The sequence below is a fragment of the Branchiostoma belcheri genome, unplaced genomic scaffold (genome assembly GCF_001625305.1).
Source record: "Branchiostoma belcheri isolate BF01 breed outbred unplaced genomic scaffold, Haploidv18h27 scaffold91, whole genome shotgun sequence".
Classification (NCBI taxonomy): domain Eukaryota; kingdom Metazoa; phylum Chordata; class Leptocardii; order Amphioxiformes; family Branchiostomatidae; genus Branchiostoma; species Branchiostoma belcheri.
In genome coordinates this window covers 500302-517418 of record NW_017804587.1, presented here as the reverse complement: position 1 = coordinate 517418, position 17117 = coordinate 500302, and the positions used below count along the sequence as shown (strand labels likewise).

Here is a 17117-nt window from a genome sequence, read left to right as displayed (position 1 = left end):
ACGATCTCTCGCGGCAAATTTGTCAGTGGGTATAGGTGATTTGTGTTTTGATGTTGCATTTTGGAATTGTAGTTTTCGTACTTACAACGAAGTTTTGCATTTTAATCAGTACCGTGAAACGATGGTGTATTTTGGGAGGGTTTTTTTGCGCTCATAATTGATGTAGTTTGTTCGTAGATTATGATATTTTTGTCCTGATTTAAATGAGAGATGTTTACTGTTTTTTTTCAGCTGTGTTATCAGAATCACAGAAATTTTCCCGGATTATATAATATACACGCTGTAAATGACTGTATGAATTTCATATATATCAGTTATATATATGTTCATGTTCAAGAACCAAAATCACATATTGTAAACATGTGAAAATTTCTTGAGAACGTTATTGAATGTTTTGTTTTATAGTAGATCTATAGGTCCGATTCATCGGGTCCGCCTCCTACGGCTGGAGAGTCGAGCGACGGTCGTTTCTGGTGTCGATGCCTTACCGGTCACCCTCGTAGGACGCTCTCTGCTACAGGACTGCCGGACGACGGCCCCTCTTCGAACTCTTGTCTTTAGCACCACAGACAACATCATTATAGAACAAGAGACAACTTTATTGGTGAAACATCACACACTGCGATATCTATTCTGCTTTATTAGTGCAGTACCTTTAAGTACTAGTATACGTGGGCATTCAGCATCACGCTGTTCGGAAGAAATATTATCTGCAGAGGGGCAGAAAGGATATGTGTTCCAGTATTGACCACAAAACAGGGCTAGGAATCATGTGGAACTAATATGTGGTCGTCTGTTCCTGCCAATCAACAAACCTTGGAAATTACGTTTACGTCTGAGCTGGCTTATCCTCGTAAAGTCTCCGAGTCATGTACGCCAGCTTGGCTTCTACCTAGCGTTTATATATGTATGTGTATCATATGCAGACCTTTTATTATTGTACATATTTATATACTTGTATGTAGCATGCTCAGTTACTTGAAATTTGTAGTAAATTGTATGTGCATCCAGAGCTGTCTCCACATCGCTGACTGGCAAGAACCCTCAAAGCCCGTATTATAGGACTGCTGAGCCAGAGAGGGACACACAGAAGTGATGTCTATGGTCTGGCCGCAATCGTCGAGAACGACGGACCAAGTATATCTTGATGAAACTTATAAGTCGTCCTTAGACTGACGAACAACAACAACAACAACAACTACTACTAATAGTTGAGATTTGATTTTCTGCACGTATATGGCTATGATTGGTACAAATCCATGAAATAATCGTTGTACCCGGTGTGGTCACGTTGGTTCAGTGTGTAGTCTGTAGTCGTTTATCTGAAAATTTTTGCATATTGACACTCCTACTCAGTGGTAAAGTTCATATTATTGGGAGCAAAGATGGCGACGACAGCGTGGGTTAGCAATATCCCACCATTCAACGCCTGTACAATACAATCTTTTCAAATGGTAATGTTTGTGATTAGAGGTGAATAGGTAACGCCAACTAATGCCTTTGTGCACCAAGGTAAGAGCTAAGCACAGTGTGTAAAATGGAAACAATACGTTAGCGTGGCTAACGAAAGCTCACGAAGCAGAACTTTAAAAAAATCACGAATACGGCCATTTTATCAATACATGATCGGCTAAATTCACTGCACTGACAAACCTAAAAATCAGACCCTGATCAGACATCATGGACCCCAGATGGAACAAGTAGACACTATACTCAATACATATCGGGCGCCATATTGGATTTTCTGAAACGGGAGGAACTTGACGAAACTTGGAATTCAGAGAATGACAGTTTCATCGGCAGAAAAATAGGTGAAAATGATTTGAGAAATAAAGCTCATTAACAGTAAACTTCCGCATGTGTAACCAAGGAGGTTAGATTTAAAAGAAACTTCAAAAGCACGTTGTGCCGACGACAACCTAGTCATCAGTAAAATGACAAGGTATGCTAGAGTACTAAGTATGTGAAATAAAAGAATTATATTTTTGATAGATATAAATTTTACAGATGCCACCATGCCAATGCATCGGTGCGTTGTTCGTCGGATGGTCATGATTTTGGCGATCTGTTTTGGCACAGGCCCGGCCATTAGCTGTGCGGCTGATCCCATGTTGAGTTTCAAAATTTCCGCCAAATTTCTGATGTCAAATTATCAGCGATGAAGTCGAATATTATTGGCAGTTCAATAATGTTTTAGTCATACTCATAGTATCAAGTTGAGCCTGTTGCCGTTGTCTCTTGAATTGCTAAGGGCAGAGTTGTCCGAAGTACCTAGATGTCCTGATTTCGTTGCAATGTACTACTACTACTAGTACTAGTATGTACGACATAACCCGTTTTAGGGAGCAGATTAACACGCCGCAACGGCAGCGTGGATAACGAAAATAAAACTCTTAGATGCGAAAATTCGTTCATTACGAAAATCGTTTCACGGTACTGATTAAATTGCAAAACTTCGTTGTAAGTACGAAAACCACAATTCCAAAATGCAACATCAAAACACAAATCACCTATACCCACTGACAAATTTGCCGCGAGAGATCGTTGCAATGTGCACGTGACAACCGTTTTAGATCGTTTTGGTGTGCGGGTAAACACGCCACAACGGCAGCGTGAATAACGAAAAAGATGCGAAAATTCCTTTATTATTAAAACCGTAAGTACGATATACACAAAACATTTGTATTAAAAAAATAGATCTTACCCTTTTGATGGCCTTCTGCACCCACCAACATGGTTTTACGTGAAGAACCGCCACACGTCGTGATGTGCTGACAAACACGCGGCAACGACTTAGAAGCCCGCGTTCTGGCGCGCAGGCTAACACGTGGCGACGGCGACTCGGTAGCGGTTCGATCTTTGGATTTACCCGCGAGTTCTAATCGGAAGATTTCATCGACTTTCCCCACAGAACGTTCTAAATTTATAAGATACACAATCGGTGAAATGCATACGCTCACTTTATTTTCTCCATACCATATTTTTTGGTCAAAAGCACATCTACAACTCGCGCCGTATCGCCGTATCAAAATAAGTGGCTACGTTCTGTCTGACCGCCGGCCTCGGCCGGGCGCGGCGCGGCGCGCAGTTTATACAGCTATTTTAGTTAACGTTACTCCAGACAAGGAAAAACACAAACTATTACTGGAGATACTACAAAAGAAAGTGCAGATTAGGACATGTAGTGTTCCTTCCTTTATTTGTAAAATGGATGGCTGAACGAGTCCCGCGATCGGCCGGTCAGCGACGGGCGATGCACGAACTTGCCGATGATTCGATGTTTTCGTAAACTCAGCCAGTCATAAAAACTCAACCACTACAAAATATGATTCTTGAACTATTTTTTGAGTGGGCTATTACTACCTGTCCACATAAATTTGTTGATATAGATACAGTAAAGACAGCCGTTCTTGGTGCCCCATATAGCACCCTATGACTGTCGTCATGGTGTGTTCCCTGTGCACGTCAAAGCCACGTTATAGCGTGTCACTCAGCACGCTTACATAGCTCAATGTACAAACTGTGACAACAGTGGGAGGGGAGAAAGGTGTTCAGACAATGTGTTCATCAGACAGTGGTCCTATATTAAACACCCCAGTGCCTTCAGTAACGATAGATGCAGCACCGGATATGGGTCACAGTGCTGTAGCGGCACCTGCAGACAGGAGTGGAACAACCGGTGGGTCCATGCCCCTAGGTTTGCAGAGTCCTGTAGCAGGGATCGGTTACTGTAGCTCCCTACAAACAGCAGGGTCCAATCATCGTCCAATTACTTCAACCATCCGCAAGAAACTGTCCCCATCCAGGAGAAAGAAGCGGCTGCCGTCCATTCCTGAAGAAGCTCGAGACACTCCAGATTCGGATATTGAAGACCTGGAGACAGAAGATCGTAACAAACTATCTGACGTAACAGCTGGGAAAGAGACAGCAGAATTGGAAGATATGACAGCAAGAAGGGAAGATGATGCAAGATGCACTGCTGAGGTAACTACGACAGAGAAAGCATGTCAAGGTGTGGTTGAATTTTCTTCTGCCTTAAGAAAAGATATAAATAGTAACGGCCATTGTGATGTTTCCGACAATATCGCAGAAGATCTAGATGGTCAAGTGCATGATACAACCAACACCTCTAAGACTGATCAAATGATATTCCCTGAAGCTACATTACCGAGCTCAACTCCAAGTACAACTAAGGATAATCCAGGTTGTGTAGATGGGATGGAAAGCAGAGGCAACGTAGAACATGTTGACAATAAGACAATGACAACAGAGAAAGCACCAGACAAAACGGAAGCCATATCTCCTGACACATCAGAAACCCTCCATTATAATGGGCTGGGTGCAACAGACACAGTCAACATGGATCAAGTGCTATTGTCTGAGGGCGAATCACTCGGATTAGCCCCTCCACTGAGCACAGGTAAAGTGAATTCTGGGCACGTACAAACAACTTTCACTCAACAACACAAAACAATGTGTCAGCCTGAGGCAGGTAACACGCTTTTGAAGGAAACTGCTGGGGTGGATCTGCTGTGTAATGGTACAGAAGGAAGCCCAGGGCACAGTTCTAATACGTCTGAGGCAAAACTAGACGTCAAATCTGACTTGTCCACAGGTGACCCTGATCATGTGGATACAACCGTAGAAGGCAAAAATGAACTGTTGGAAGAAAAATTGAGTGATCCAGATGAAATACAAGATTATGTAACATTTGCAGAAGGAAAGGCTATGACTGTAAAAAGTGCCTCGGGAAAAATCCTGACAAACAACCATCTCATCTTACCCCACGCCGAATTCCTGAATACACTCAGCAAAGAGGAGTTAATTGCCAAAATTGCAGAGCTCACCCAAGAAAATGTCACCCTAAAAGCTATTCAACAAGCACCAAGCAATTTGAAAGTAAATGGCAGTGTTATAGATGAAAGGGTTGAGAACTTAGCAGGAGAAAGCAGTGTTGAAACAAAGGAGCCGTACATTTCAACACCAGAACACGACAGCGTTGCGGTACGAGTGAAACTGAAGGAAATGACGAGAGATGTCAGTGAGTTGCTACAGGAGCAGGCAGAACTGAACGAGGAAGTGGACAACTTGAGGCAGTGCCAAGAGAAAGTGGACTTCCTCATCCTGGAGAACAAAAGCCTTCTGTTTGAGGAGAACGGATGGTACGCTGATGAAGAGGACATCGAATCAGAAGCGGACACGGACCTTGAAGATGACAGTGTTCTACTGAGTCTTAGAGAAGAGTTAGCCAGCGTGCAACAACAGCTGAAGGAAAAGGACAGAAGGTTACGAGAGGCAGAAGAAACTGTAGCACAGCTGACTGAAGAGCTGGACAGATTAAAAGTGGACAGAAAAGCTGCCAAGAAGCCGAAATCGAAAGCAGAAAAACGAAGACGGTCGACAACATCCCTGGAAGTCAGCGTCCTGGAGTCGCACATGGATTTTTCCACAAAGGTGCAGGGTATCCTGGGGGAGGTACGGGAGCATGTACAGAAACTGGAGGCAGAAAATGCTAAACTGAAGGATGAAAACAAACAGCTGGAACTGAAGTTGACAAAGGAGGCAAAGTCCTAACTGTGCCATGTAAAGAGGTTTTCTGTGATCAGCTTTTGCTCACAGACAGATGGATCAGATCTAGACATCAACAATATCACGGAAGGCTGCAAGTTAGTACAAATTAATACTTGCCTAGACTTTTGGAAATGTAAACAGAGTAGAACAAAATGAAGACTAAGTGACAACAAAACTTTTGATTGTAATCTTTTCATAAAACTTTGTAGCTCTATGCTGACAAAGTTGTTAATATTTTATCCTAGAAATATTGTAAATTTTGTTCTTGAAAATGTTTTAGGTGTACAGGGTAATACTTAACACAGGTTCATTTATATAAAGACAGACTACAGACAATATGATGTGACGTTTACAGTTTTTATTCCTATTCTTTGCACACTTACAAAATTAAAATTTGTGATCACCTGCAAGCATGACAGTGTAAAATATACAATCTTCCTCTCTTATACAGTGTAAGGCACAGGAATGTGTTCAGATAAAGGTAGCAGCAATTTCTAATCAATAATTTAACATCTCACAGCAACATTTACAAGCACACTGCTCTGTAGAAAGGTCTTGCCATTCAGTAACTGCAGCACAAAGACATTGGAAATATAACGTTTCTAGTGTTTCAGTCTTGTCAAATCCGAAGACCTACATGTACAAGCCACACATTTCAACACCAACACTCGTATTTCACACCAACTTCAGTTAACATTTTATGGACGATACAAGTATTTGGCTGGACAACCAACAAATTATGTATAGTACATTAAATTTTACAATGCAATTTACTGTACAAAGAACTGTGATCAGCATTGTGGATGCTTTTCTACAAAATAGGCACAAAATATACTCTCTTGAACAGTAAGGTACATCATGGACAGTATAACATACATACAAGGCTGGATGGTGTAGCTAGGTGAAGTTGAAGATATGTGTACATGTACAGCATTTGCATCAATTTTGTTGGTCACATTTACAGCACACACTGTCACATTTATGTATCATTGTGATTGGTCCAAAAGGCACTTTTGTGACAATAAGGCACATGCATAGTACACAGTAAGGCACATTGTGGACAACATTCAATGCACCATAATCATCATACACATGAAGACTATTTCATCTAAATGACGCATTGACACACAGTGAATATTGTAAAATCCCAATGGTTACATTTACTAGGGCACATAGTGGACAGTAGTAAAGACAGACAAAGCCAGACTATTCTATCTACATGTCTAATGTCTAAGAATGAGTCTATGTTTTCCTGGTCCTGATGTGTAATGCAGCATTAGGAGTGAGCCCACAGGAGTGTAGAGTGGCGGTGTTGTCCCTGTAAACCTTGTTAGGGAAGGTGGTCAGCAGTTCATACTCCCCTGATCCAGCAGGTCTGGTAAAAACACAAAAAAAGGGGGGATAAGGTTCCTAACGAATACTTCTACTGCTACTGTAAACAGAACACTGTTATATAGTATAGTACAAAAAGAGTAGAAAAACTCTATAACTTAAGAGTTCTGAAGACTTGCCCTACAGAAAAAAGCTACAGAAAACACACTTTGACATACAAGATGACTACAAAAACTCTAATGAAAAATAACTGCAGATTGCCAAAGACTTGGCCACAAAGAAAGCCATGTGTACTCTAACTTGTACAAAAAGAGTAAAAACTCTATAACTTAAGAGTTCTGAAGACTTGCCCTACAGAAAAAAGCTACAGAAAACACACTTTGACATACAAGATGACTACAAAAACTCTAATAAAAACAACTGCAGATTGCCAAAGACATGCCCTAGAGAGAAAGCCATATGAAGAGAGCTTTAACAACTCTTTCTTTTCCTGGCTTAGAAACATCTAAGATATTCTTCAAAGATTTGTACTTCCCGTATTAAAAAAAAACAGGAAAGTGAATCTTCACACCAGCAGTAGTAAAATATCTGTCTCACCTGTAGTGTTCTAACTGACGTCGTACGTCCCCTATCGTGTCTGAGAATCGCATCTTTAAGATGAAGTTCTGTTCCCCTGCCTTGATTCTCAAGGTGGTGACGTCCCTGGCAGAGGGAGGTCGTTCTGCCTCCGATTTCTCTAACCTGACAAGGACACAGGAAAGTTAAAGGAGACATCATGGGCAATGTTATGTCTCATGTAGAACATGCCTATCAAAGGCAGGACATCCTTTAATGTAGCAAGTAAAATGCCTTTTATAGCTGATATTTTTGATAGTGCAATCTTATTGACAAGTGTGTTGGGTTCTTTAGTGTGCAGAGGTTTTGAGGCTACCACACAAACACAGGACTGAATGCTTGATCCACCCTCCAAAGGATGTTACACATTTGCCAGTGCCATATATGGAAGTGTTGGCTCAACCCACCTTTCCTTCATCTCCTTGGCAACAGGAGTGTCAATCACTGTCACACTGGACCTGTCACCATTGCCGCCCTGCAGGGACCAAGGAGACATCTCATCAACAATATCAAAGCCATCACAAACTTCAACTTTCCTTGCACTTTCAATGCTCTATGATTTCAAAGTCAAGCCCAATGTTTTATAATTTGGCAATCATTATTACTGGTACCCATTTTGTAGTTTAGCATGAGGATAGAACAATTGTGAAGGTGATGTTTCACAGACCAGGTAAGGATACCCACCTTAAGTGTTTCTCCTAGAGATGCCCTGATGTCGATAACCCTGCCTCCTTTAATGACGGAGGAAGGCACCTTGTTCAGGAACTGGTCAACACTCATCATTGGGACTGTGGGAGGAAAACAAACTTTCATTGTGATATATGAACATTCAGTAATAGAGTAGACTAAGAGTAGAGTAGAGTAATCTTCTATAATTAAACAAAACGTGGTTAATATCAAACTGCCATCTTCCTCTCATATACTAGTAATTCGTCTTAGGGTAAACTTATGAGAGTTTTAGATTTATCATGAATTGCTTAATATCAAAAATTCAAACTGAATATAGAAACTAACTTAACTCTTGGTTCGTATTGGGTATTCCTTTTCTGAGCTGTCATAGAGTGTTATAAGTTGTTTGGGGTAATGTAGCCAGCTGCCGCCGCGCCGCATGCCTGTGAAGCTGGTGAGTTATGCCAAAGGGCAGTTATACCGGCTATACAGATAGACAGAAAACAACACATTGGCTGATTAATAGACAAACCAACTGACCCGGTGCCTCGCTTGTCTCCCTCAGCCCAGCATCGCTCCCCCAGCTGTGCCCCTCCTGCCTGTTCTCCAGGTTGCTAGGCAACAGACGGGAGGGTTTGGTGTTCCCGCCCAACACGTGACCCGACCCTGGGAACTCCTCCTTCCATCTCCTGTCCTTGAACATCGTGTCTCTTTTGTCTGAAACCTGGAATTAGGAATTATAGAATCTTTTCAGAACAGAATAAATTATCTTTGTAAAATTTTAACATTTCTTGTGTGTTGTTTATTCGATATCCATTAGATAAGAATACAGCTAATCTAGCTTTCCTAGCTTTCATCCATAAAAATATACTCAGGTTGTCAGGTTGAAATAATGGTAAACTGGAATAATTTTGTGTAATTTCAGTTCAATATATATATATATACACACAGACACGTGACCGAACTTCCAGCTTGCCATGACACTCAAACAGATTATTTTTCAGCCTACACGCCACAGACAAAAAACAACGACTTTAAAGCTTAAGTAAACTGCCACTTACAGTGAAAGGCACCCCATCTGGGAACCTGGTCTGGAGTTCTGAGGGGAAGTAACCGTCCATGATGTCTTGTAGAAACAGCTAAAAGTCAACAAAACTTGGTTAATCAAGACTTGTAACAGTTCTAGCAGTAAACATTCAAATAAAGAGATTGCTATTCAATTAAATGTAATAATTTAAATCATATTCATTTGCTATAACATTGCTGTGTTATCATTTCAAGCTTTCTCCCACGTCCATGACAATATACCCATCTATCCACAAAAATTGATGCTCAGAACAACATTCAACAGTTCCAAAACCCACCTGTGTGGAAGGCTCAGACATGGGTCTGAATGGTCCGTTGAACATGAAGATGCCGTTTGCATACAGGGTCAGGGGGATGGGGTCTGCTCTCTGGAACAACATGTAACAAACCTTGTCATTAGATAATCTATATGCACTATTTACAATAACTAATGGGCATATGAGTGTTTATTAAATCATAACAGACCTTTCTCATCTTCAAAGTCATATGGTAGCCCCATGACCATACAATGCTGAAAGTGCATGTAGGCAAAGCTTACAGAGGGGTAGCAGCTTTGTTACTAAAAACACTACTGATTGTCATCTTTGCTGTTGAATTTCAACACTTACAATTTGACGAAAGTGTTTTAGCAATGCACAAATGTATTGCCTTGACAAACATGACCAGAAATCATATTTCTCACCTGCAGTGTGGCTCCTTCTGAAGTCTTGACAATTTTCTGCTCCCCTTCCCCTGCTAGCACATTCAGGTCCTTAAGGTTCTCTATAAGGGTGTTGAAGTCCACCTTAAAGTCGGATGAAGACACCACAGATGTCCCTAAAAATAAAACACAAGGAAGGACATTGATTCTCAACCTTTGAGGTCCTGGTTGGTAGCTATTAATCAACCAGTGAGTAAAAGGGAAACAAAGGAAGAGCACAGAATGAGCAGGATTTTGACTCACCAGTTCGGTAGGACGCAGCTGATCCAGGTAAGCAGGAAAAGGAGAGCAGGAGTGAAGCACAAGCCAGGGGAAAAAAGCCAGGGGAAAAGCGACAAGAACTGTTCAGGCTTCATCAATTTATGATATCAAATAGAAGCCACATGATGATAATCATGTTATAACCAACCTTGTGTGCCACAGCAAATACATTCATATAGCATGTGTGCATTGCTGCAATGGTTGTATCGCATATTCCAGAGCTCAAAACTAAAACCAGGTCACTAGTATAATTAATATGTCAACTAACTACAGCCTTGACAATTACTATACAGAAAGTTGACATATTATCATACTAGACTATAAGTGACCTAAAACAGTGCTCAGGGCCAAACCAGCTGGCCACATTGATGGAAGACTTGAGGTCTGAGGTGGAAGACTTTTGTTGAATGCTGTGCTACCCCTATGGCTGACTGATATGCTACAAGACTGGTGATGATACACAGTAATCAGTCTAGAAGTCTAACCAGGTTTCCACATGGTGTTAGTGCCGACTGTGGTTTGATCTATCCTCCCCTCTGGTCCAGCCTGCTCCTCCTCCCCATCCTCCTCCAGCTCTCCCCCCAGCTCCACATACACGCTGGAGTCCGGCCGGGTCTCCTCACCCACCCACACCATCCCGTAGTCTGCCAGGAACGTCTGGGGGAAGAATGTCAGCAGGTTGGTGTATAACTCTTCCATTCACAAACAAAGGAGTTTACAAACCTACATTTTTTGCTTCACTTTGCCTTCACTGAAGCAAAATTTCATGGTCAGAGGAGAAGAACCTGTTCATGAAACTTGATCTTCACGGTGGCAGAAGTGACAGTGAAAACAGTGAACATAAAAATGCCACAAAAAATCACGAAGAAACAATATGTGACAATACTCGTTGAGGACTGCAGTCTTAACACTAGCCTGGTTACCAAACCTACATGTATTATAGCTCCCGAGTCCTACATCCTCTCCTATTTGCGGAGAGGATGTAGGACTCGGGAGGTATAATAGGTTTGGTAACCAGGCTATATTAACACTGCAACAGTGACACCAACCTGCAGTGCATAGTAATATCAGTCAGTATTGCCCTAAATAAGGTAACAGTCGGTTACCAAAACATTGGCTTGTATTAAAGCTCCTTTAGTTGTGAATGAAGAAATTTGTTGTTGTACACAGCAGACCACACAGTTATAACCAGTCAAATAACAACATGAACATTTGTTTACCTCCATCTCGTACACCTGCTGCTGCAGGAGTAAACATTTCCTCTCCAGCTCCTGTACACGACTCGGGCTGTCCTTACTGGCATCTGGGACAATATCAGAAACAAATCATCACAGTCTTATAGAAATAACATGCTTCTGCAGCTTCCTTAGAGGCTCAAATGGACAAGAGAGAGGTATAATGAAAGGAACTTCCATTTCAGCACCAAGGAGAGGACCTATAGACTATTCATATAAGCACCGCCTTTGTTGTTGACAAAGACTACATGTACTGTACAAACCTCTTGAGCTGTATCAAGTGTCTTTGTCATTGCAAAATAATTTCATTGAGACATACAGGATTGAGTGACTATGTTTTGTGTTCCACCGCAAGTATCTCTATGTGCCTTTTAAATGTCTTCTTCATCACAAAATAACTTATTTAAGATATGCAGATTTGACTACATTCTCTTGCCTCAATTGCGTATGTGTAGGAAGCAGGAAAATGACTGAGGTATTTCTTAAACCACAGTCAACAGAAGACTTCCACTGTGTGCATGTCTTGATGTCAGTCCCGTGTTTTACACAGACTTGAGTGACTTCACTGTCTGTGCAACGCAAGGACTATCAGTAAAACGTCAGTGCAAACCATGGAAAAATAACTGTACAAGTGTACATAAGTACATTTTGTAATATACTACTACATGAAGGTTGAGTTTACATCTGAATAGACACTGGAATTTCAGAAAATCTAACTAGCATTATAAGCAGATTCTTGGTAATGGATATATCTAAAAGATTTGACAATTACAAACTTCACTGGAACAGAGAGCACCAAGTTGAGATATTGGTTGTCAGCACCAAGTTAAATGTAAGAGATCTACCAGGAAGATTGTCTCAAGTTCCAGTGTCTTTCTAAACTTTCAGTGACCAGTGTTTAATAGAACAGTAAGAGTTCAATACTACAATGTATAGACCACGAACAAAAGACTACAATAGATTGTAGCACATGTAGGAAGGAGATAAATGTCTGAGGGATTTCTTCCACCTCAGCCAGTGTGACTCTTCCATAGTCAATCTCATGACAAAGTCACAGAAACCTGAGTGATTTTATATTGGTCCTCTACTTTCATAGACCATGTGCCATAACAACTTTTCTGGCTATGCCAACAGAGGACCAAATGTCAGAGCAGATAACATTAGTCAGTGTCATTATCTTAACACTTGGTTCCTTAAATTTGGTAAGATGTACAAGTACCTTCCACATTTCAAGAGAAACATGTTTTAGCTTTTTACATGTAGATGTATAAGTAATATAACTTTAATTATTCAAACAAAGTTTGGCGATGCAGTTGAATGGAAGATTTCTTCTTTAGATTTACATATCCATATTTTTGTAAAAGCTTTTGTGTTTTAGAGATACTTTAATTAGAAAATACATGTACCAAATTTCTGGTGTTTTCTAAAATCTTGCCAGTGTAATAGACCATCTGTTGCTAAAGTGCTGGGTACTGCTGCAATACTCATTTCAACCTACAGGAGGCAGTGCTGCACAAAGCACTCAGCTGTACCTTGTGCTTTGGTGAGAAGTTTGGTTTTCTCCTCCAAGACTTTGATTTTCTTGTCCTTCTCGATGACCTCCTTGCTGTAGTGCGTGACTCGGCTCTCCAGCTGGGCGATTCTCTTCATCATGGTGGACATCAGCTCATGGTCTGTGGGGCCTGCGGGAAAATATGTGTTAGACTGGGCAAAAAAAATAGCTACCTTTCATATAAATACATTAGAGAATGTTTAGATTATAGAAACTGTAGTTGTAGAGGTACTTGAGAAATATTTCTTGTGTCCATTAAGTTCACTTTAAAACAGACACTGGCACTGCATAGCCTGGCCATGGGTGCCATCCGATTTGTAACAGCAACCAATTTTTTTCAGGGCTGCCGTTACAAATCGGAGGGCACCCAGGCTAGACACTGCAGGCACAATTGTAGAAAATATCATCATAATGGATTTAGCAATACAGGTCTCAACAATATGAGCAACCATTTACATAATAATTATGTAGTCAATAAATAAATGTACATGTATTTTAATTTTTGACCAAAGAGCATGTGAGATACAATGGTAAATTGGTGTCGGTCTGGAAATCGCAGACATGCAGACACCTTGACACGCATAATGGAATTCTTATTATAACATTGACAGCAACAAAAGCAGCAGTCACAGTCAGGAATTTGCTCTGTGTACACCTGCAGACACATCAGCATTCAAATGAGAACAAGCTTGACACTCACAAAGCTGTTGTGTTTTAATTTTGCCCTGAAATATGTTGGACATTCGCCAACACTGTCAGGTGATGTCAGGAACTTGAATTGTGTAAACAAGTAGGCAGCAGACATGCTAATACCAGGATATGGCAAAGTGCACAGTTTGCTGACGTCAAATGGCTGACGTCACAGGCAGGCTTAAAAAGGACAACAAAATGGCGGCTGCATCACCAAGTCTGGGGGAGCAAATCCGTGAAGAACTGTCCTGTAGTGTCTGCCTGGAGCTGTTCACCAGGCCCAAGGTGCTGCCCTGTGGACACACTTTCTGCCAGGACTGTCTACAAAAGCTTTCAGGAAAGGAAGGGACCTTCCAGTGTCCAACCTGTCGTCTGCAAGTCAAGTTGCCATCCAAAGGGGTTGCAGGTTTGGCAGACAGTTGCATTGTGGCCAACATGTGCGAGAGACTGCAAAACCAGGCAAGGCTGACCGAAGGAGTGAGGGAGCAACCCCAGTCTAGAAACAGGTGCAGCTTGCATCCCTTTGAAGATATCAAAGTGTACTGTAAAGAGTGTCAGATACCAGTTTGTGAACAGTGTTTAGAAGAGGCTCATGATGATCATCGTACAACAACCATCAAAAAAGCTGCACAGGAGAGGAGATCTACAGTCCAGGCCTTGATCAATGAGGGAAGGAAAATTCTGGAAAATTACTGCAGATTCCTTACAGATCTAAGAGAGAAAGAGAAAGCACTGAATGAACAGAAACAGCAGACAGACAACAACATCATTCAGACATACAACACATTTCTGTCTGAAGTGGAACAAAACCACACAAAAAACTTAGACAGAATACAGAAGGACAGGACCAGAGTGTTGGCAGATGTCAATGAACTGTCTGCTGCCTGTGATCGAGCAGAACAAGACATGGAGCAGGGAAAAGTCGGGTTTCTTAGTCAGGAACTCATTCTTGAAACAGTTGTAGAAAAGTACAGAGATAACCCAGAACCAACTCCTTTCCAAACTCAGCCTGCTGTCTTTCAGCCCACAGACACCCTAGTGTCACTCCTGGGACATGTGACGGTCCAGTCTTTTCCATCTGCACCAATCCCAGCAGCATCTAGTAATGGTGCAGCAGAGGGTACAGGTCATCACCATGGTAACTCAGGGCAGGGAGAAAATCAGTATCAGAGGGTGACATTTGGTGGAAGAGGAGATGGAACAGAGATGTTTGACAATCCAAGTGGCGTTACCGTGTCAAAGGAAGGAGAGATTTTTGTAGCAGACAGTGGGAACCAGAGAATCAAAGTCTTAAATCTGCAAAGAGCATGTTACGGTCAGTCTCCCAAATTTGAGTCAAATGGACAGTACATTAACCCAGATAATTTGGCCATGAATGGGAAGGAGAACCTGTGGGTAGTGGGGAGGACGAAATATGATGCATCTTTTACTGGACATTTGAATGCAAAATGGTCTTACAACATGGTTTGGCTGTCTTACAACATGTTTGAACTACAAAAGACAGGGTGGATCAGAGGCGTTGCCATGGACATCAAGAGAAACCACGTCCTCATCACACAAACCACAGGAGACTGGCCCAAACGGAATGGGGAAGTGCAGGTGTTCCAGCTAAATGGAAAACTAGTGATGGTTGTAGGTCAGCAGCAGGGGATGAAGTACCCACAGTACATCACTGTGGATGGAGAAGGGAACATTCTTGTGTCAGACTATGACAATCACTGCATCTATGTGTACAACCAGGACGGAGAGTTTCTGTTCAAGTTTGGAGGTGAGGGAAGTGGTGAAGGTCAGCTGAAGCATCCCCGTGGCATCTGTACAGACAAGGCAGGGAACATCATTGTGGCAGACAGGGGAAACAGTCGTGTGGAGATGTTTGACAAGACAGGAAAATTCCTCAAACACATCACTATGGACGTCGAGGAACCAAAAGCTGTTGCGGTGGCAGCACAGGGACAGGTTGTGGTGACTGATGACTCAAACCACACAGTCTCCATTTTCACTCCTAAAACTGTGTCAGCTCCTGTAGTGACCAGCGGCGATTTCCTAGGCTAAACCTGAGCAACATATGACTGTTGAATCTTTTCTTTTAAAGTTCCAATGAATGCACAATGTCTTGTGACTAAACGTTATGGTTATGGTCATTATAATACAGGTACCTGAAGGATTTATGAATGAATGCAAAAAAAGGAATGTCTAACTAGTTTTCAACAAAATTACTTGCACAAAAAGTTGACAGAGAAAGAAGACCAAATTGTACAATTACTCTGACTCTGAGCCTTAAAACTAGCAACCTGAAGACTGAAACTATATTTTTCAACTTTATGTAGGACAGCACGTAAGAAAGTGACATTAGAAATTCCACCAAAGGCTGTTCTAGTACGCATAGAGTAGATTAATTTTCTATAATTGCAGTCATACATTGTAACAGTTGGTTTGTACCTGGTCCAGGTGTGTTTTTGCCTCCTTTGGGACTGTGCCTGGGGCTGGCTCCTACAGAGGCGAAGGGGCTGCGAGTCTTGGGGGAGTTCCCCAGGCTGGAGGAGGGGGAGTCTCCAAAAATCTCCTGCAACATCGACTCCTCATCATCTGAAAGGAGGCAGTTTATAAGACATTATAGTTATATACATGTAATCAGAGATTGAAGTACATGTATTTGTGGTTTCATGCTTAAGTGTTCTTCTGTTAGCAATTATCATTCCAAACATTTCTTTAACACTAACAGCAGACCTTTACTCAAGTTTAGATGATGGCATCAATTTTGTATTTAGTTATTTGAATGTACAATAGTACTAATGTGTGTATGGCAGCAACACCTTGATTTATAATATACATGTAGATACGACAGTCAAACCTGTTATAAGGACAATGGTAGGATAGGAGAGGGAAACAGGCCAAAATGTTTAAGTCATGAGTTTATGTAACCGGCCAAAACCACCAGTTTAATCACAACCACATCCAACTGGGGAAACCTGAACCCTAAAACCACAAAATTCCTGTAAAAACTGGTTTGAATCACCAGGAATTTTGTGCCCTGGGTAACATTTTACCATCACCCAATTCCTCACATTCCTGTCATTCCCTGCCTCCCCCCTCTACACAGGATATCGGCTACTAATCATGAGGGCGGCACCAACATTCCCCTGACAAGGCTCAAGGATTAGTCACACAGGAGGAGATAAGGGAAGGAGGAACCTTAGACCACACCTAGTCTCCACCAGACTAACAATGTGGGCTTAAAAAACTGTAAACTTTAACCAAATAATGAGAATAGTTTCACAGGATGAGTTTGGTCACCATAGAATTTGTTTGCTCATGCAAGGGGGAAATGCTTACCACCCTGCCCACTTTATACTGACCCAGCATTCTCAAAAAAATTTTGAGTAGGTGGCTGCTATGAAAAAGTAGC

General features: G+C 41.6%; 2 protein-coding genes across 2 annotated transcripts in view; one reads left to right on the top strand and one right to left on the bottom strand.

Moving 5' to 3' along the window:
• Positions 1–6701: 6701 nt before the first annotated feature.
• Positions 6702–17117, bottom strand: part of LOC109488012 (UBX domain-containing protein 11-like) — a 15341-nt gene continuing 4925 nt past the window's right edge. The window contains exons 3-15 of the mRNA XM_019792153.1: positions 16151–16297; positions 13002–13151; positions 11455–11537; positions 10720–10891; positions 10217–10234; positions 9956–10089; positions 9552–9641; positions 9249–9326; positions 8728–8911; positions 8203–8306; positions 7926–7993; positions 7501–7644; positions 6702–6946 (exon numbers count right to left, since the gene is read on the bottom strand). Coding sequence (XP_019647712.1) covers positions 6814–6946; positions 7501–7644; positions 7926–7993; positions 8203–8306; positions 8728–8911; positions 9249–9326; positions 9552–9641; positions 9956–10089; positions 10217–10234; positions 10720–10891; positions 11455–11537; positions 13002–13151; positions 16151–16297 — 1505 coding nt within the window. The 3' untranslated portion in view covers positions 6702–6813. The remainder of the gene's footprint in view (positions 6947–7500; positions 7645–7925; positions 7994–8202; positions 8307–8727; positions 8912–9248; positions 9327–9551; positions 9642–9955; positions 10090–10216; positions 10235–10719; positions 10892–11454; positions 11538–13001; positions 13152–16150; positions 16298–17117) is intronic.
• LOC109488044 (tripartite motif-containing protein 2-like) lies at positions 13906–16128 on the top strand. The gene has a single exon (XM_019792185.1). It carries the CDS (start codon positions 13910–13912, stop codon positions 15761–15763), a length of 1854 nt encoding a protein of 617 aa, XP_019647744.1. The 5' UTR covers positions 13906–13909; the 3' UTR covers positions 15764–16128.

Coding starts and splice junctions, on each gene's coding strand:
- LOC109488044 (XM_019792185.1), top strand. CDS start 13,910: ATGGCGGCTGCATCACCAAGTCTGGGGGAGCAAATCCGTGAAGAACTG.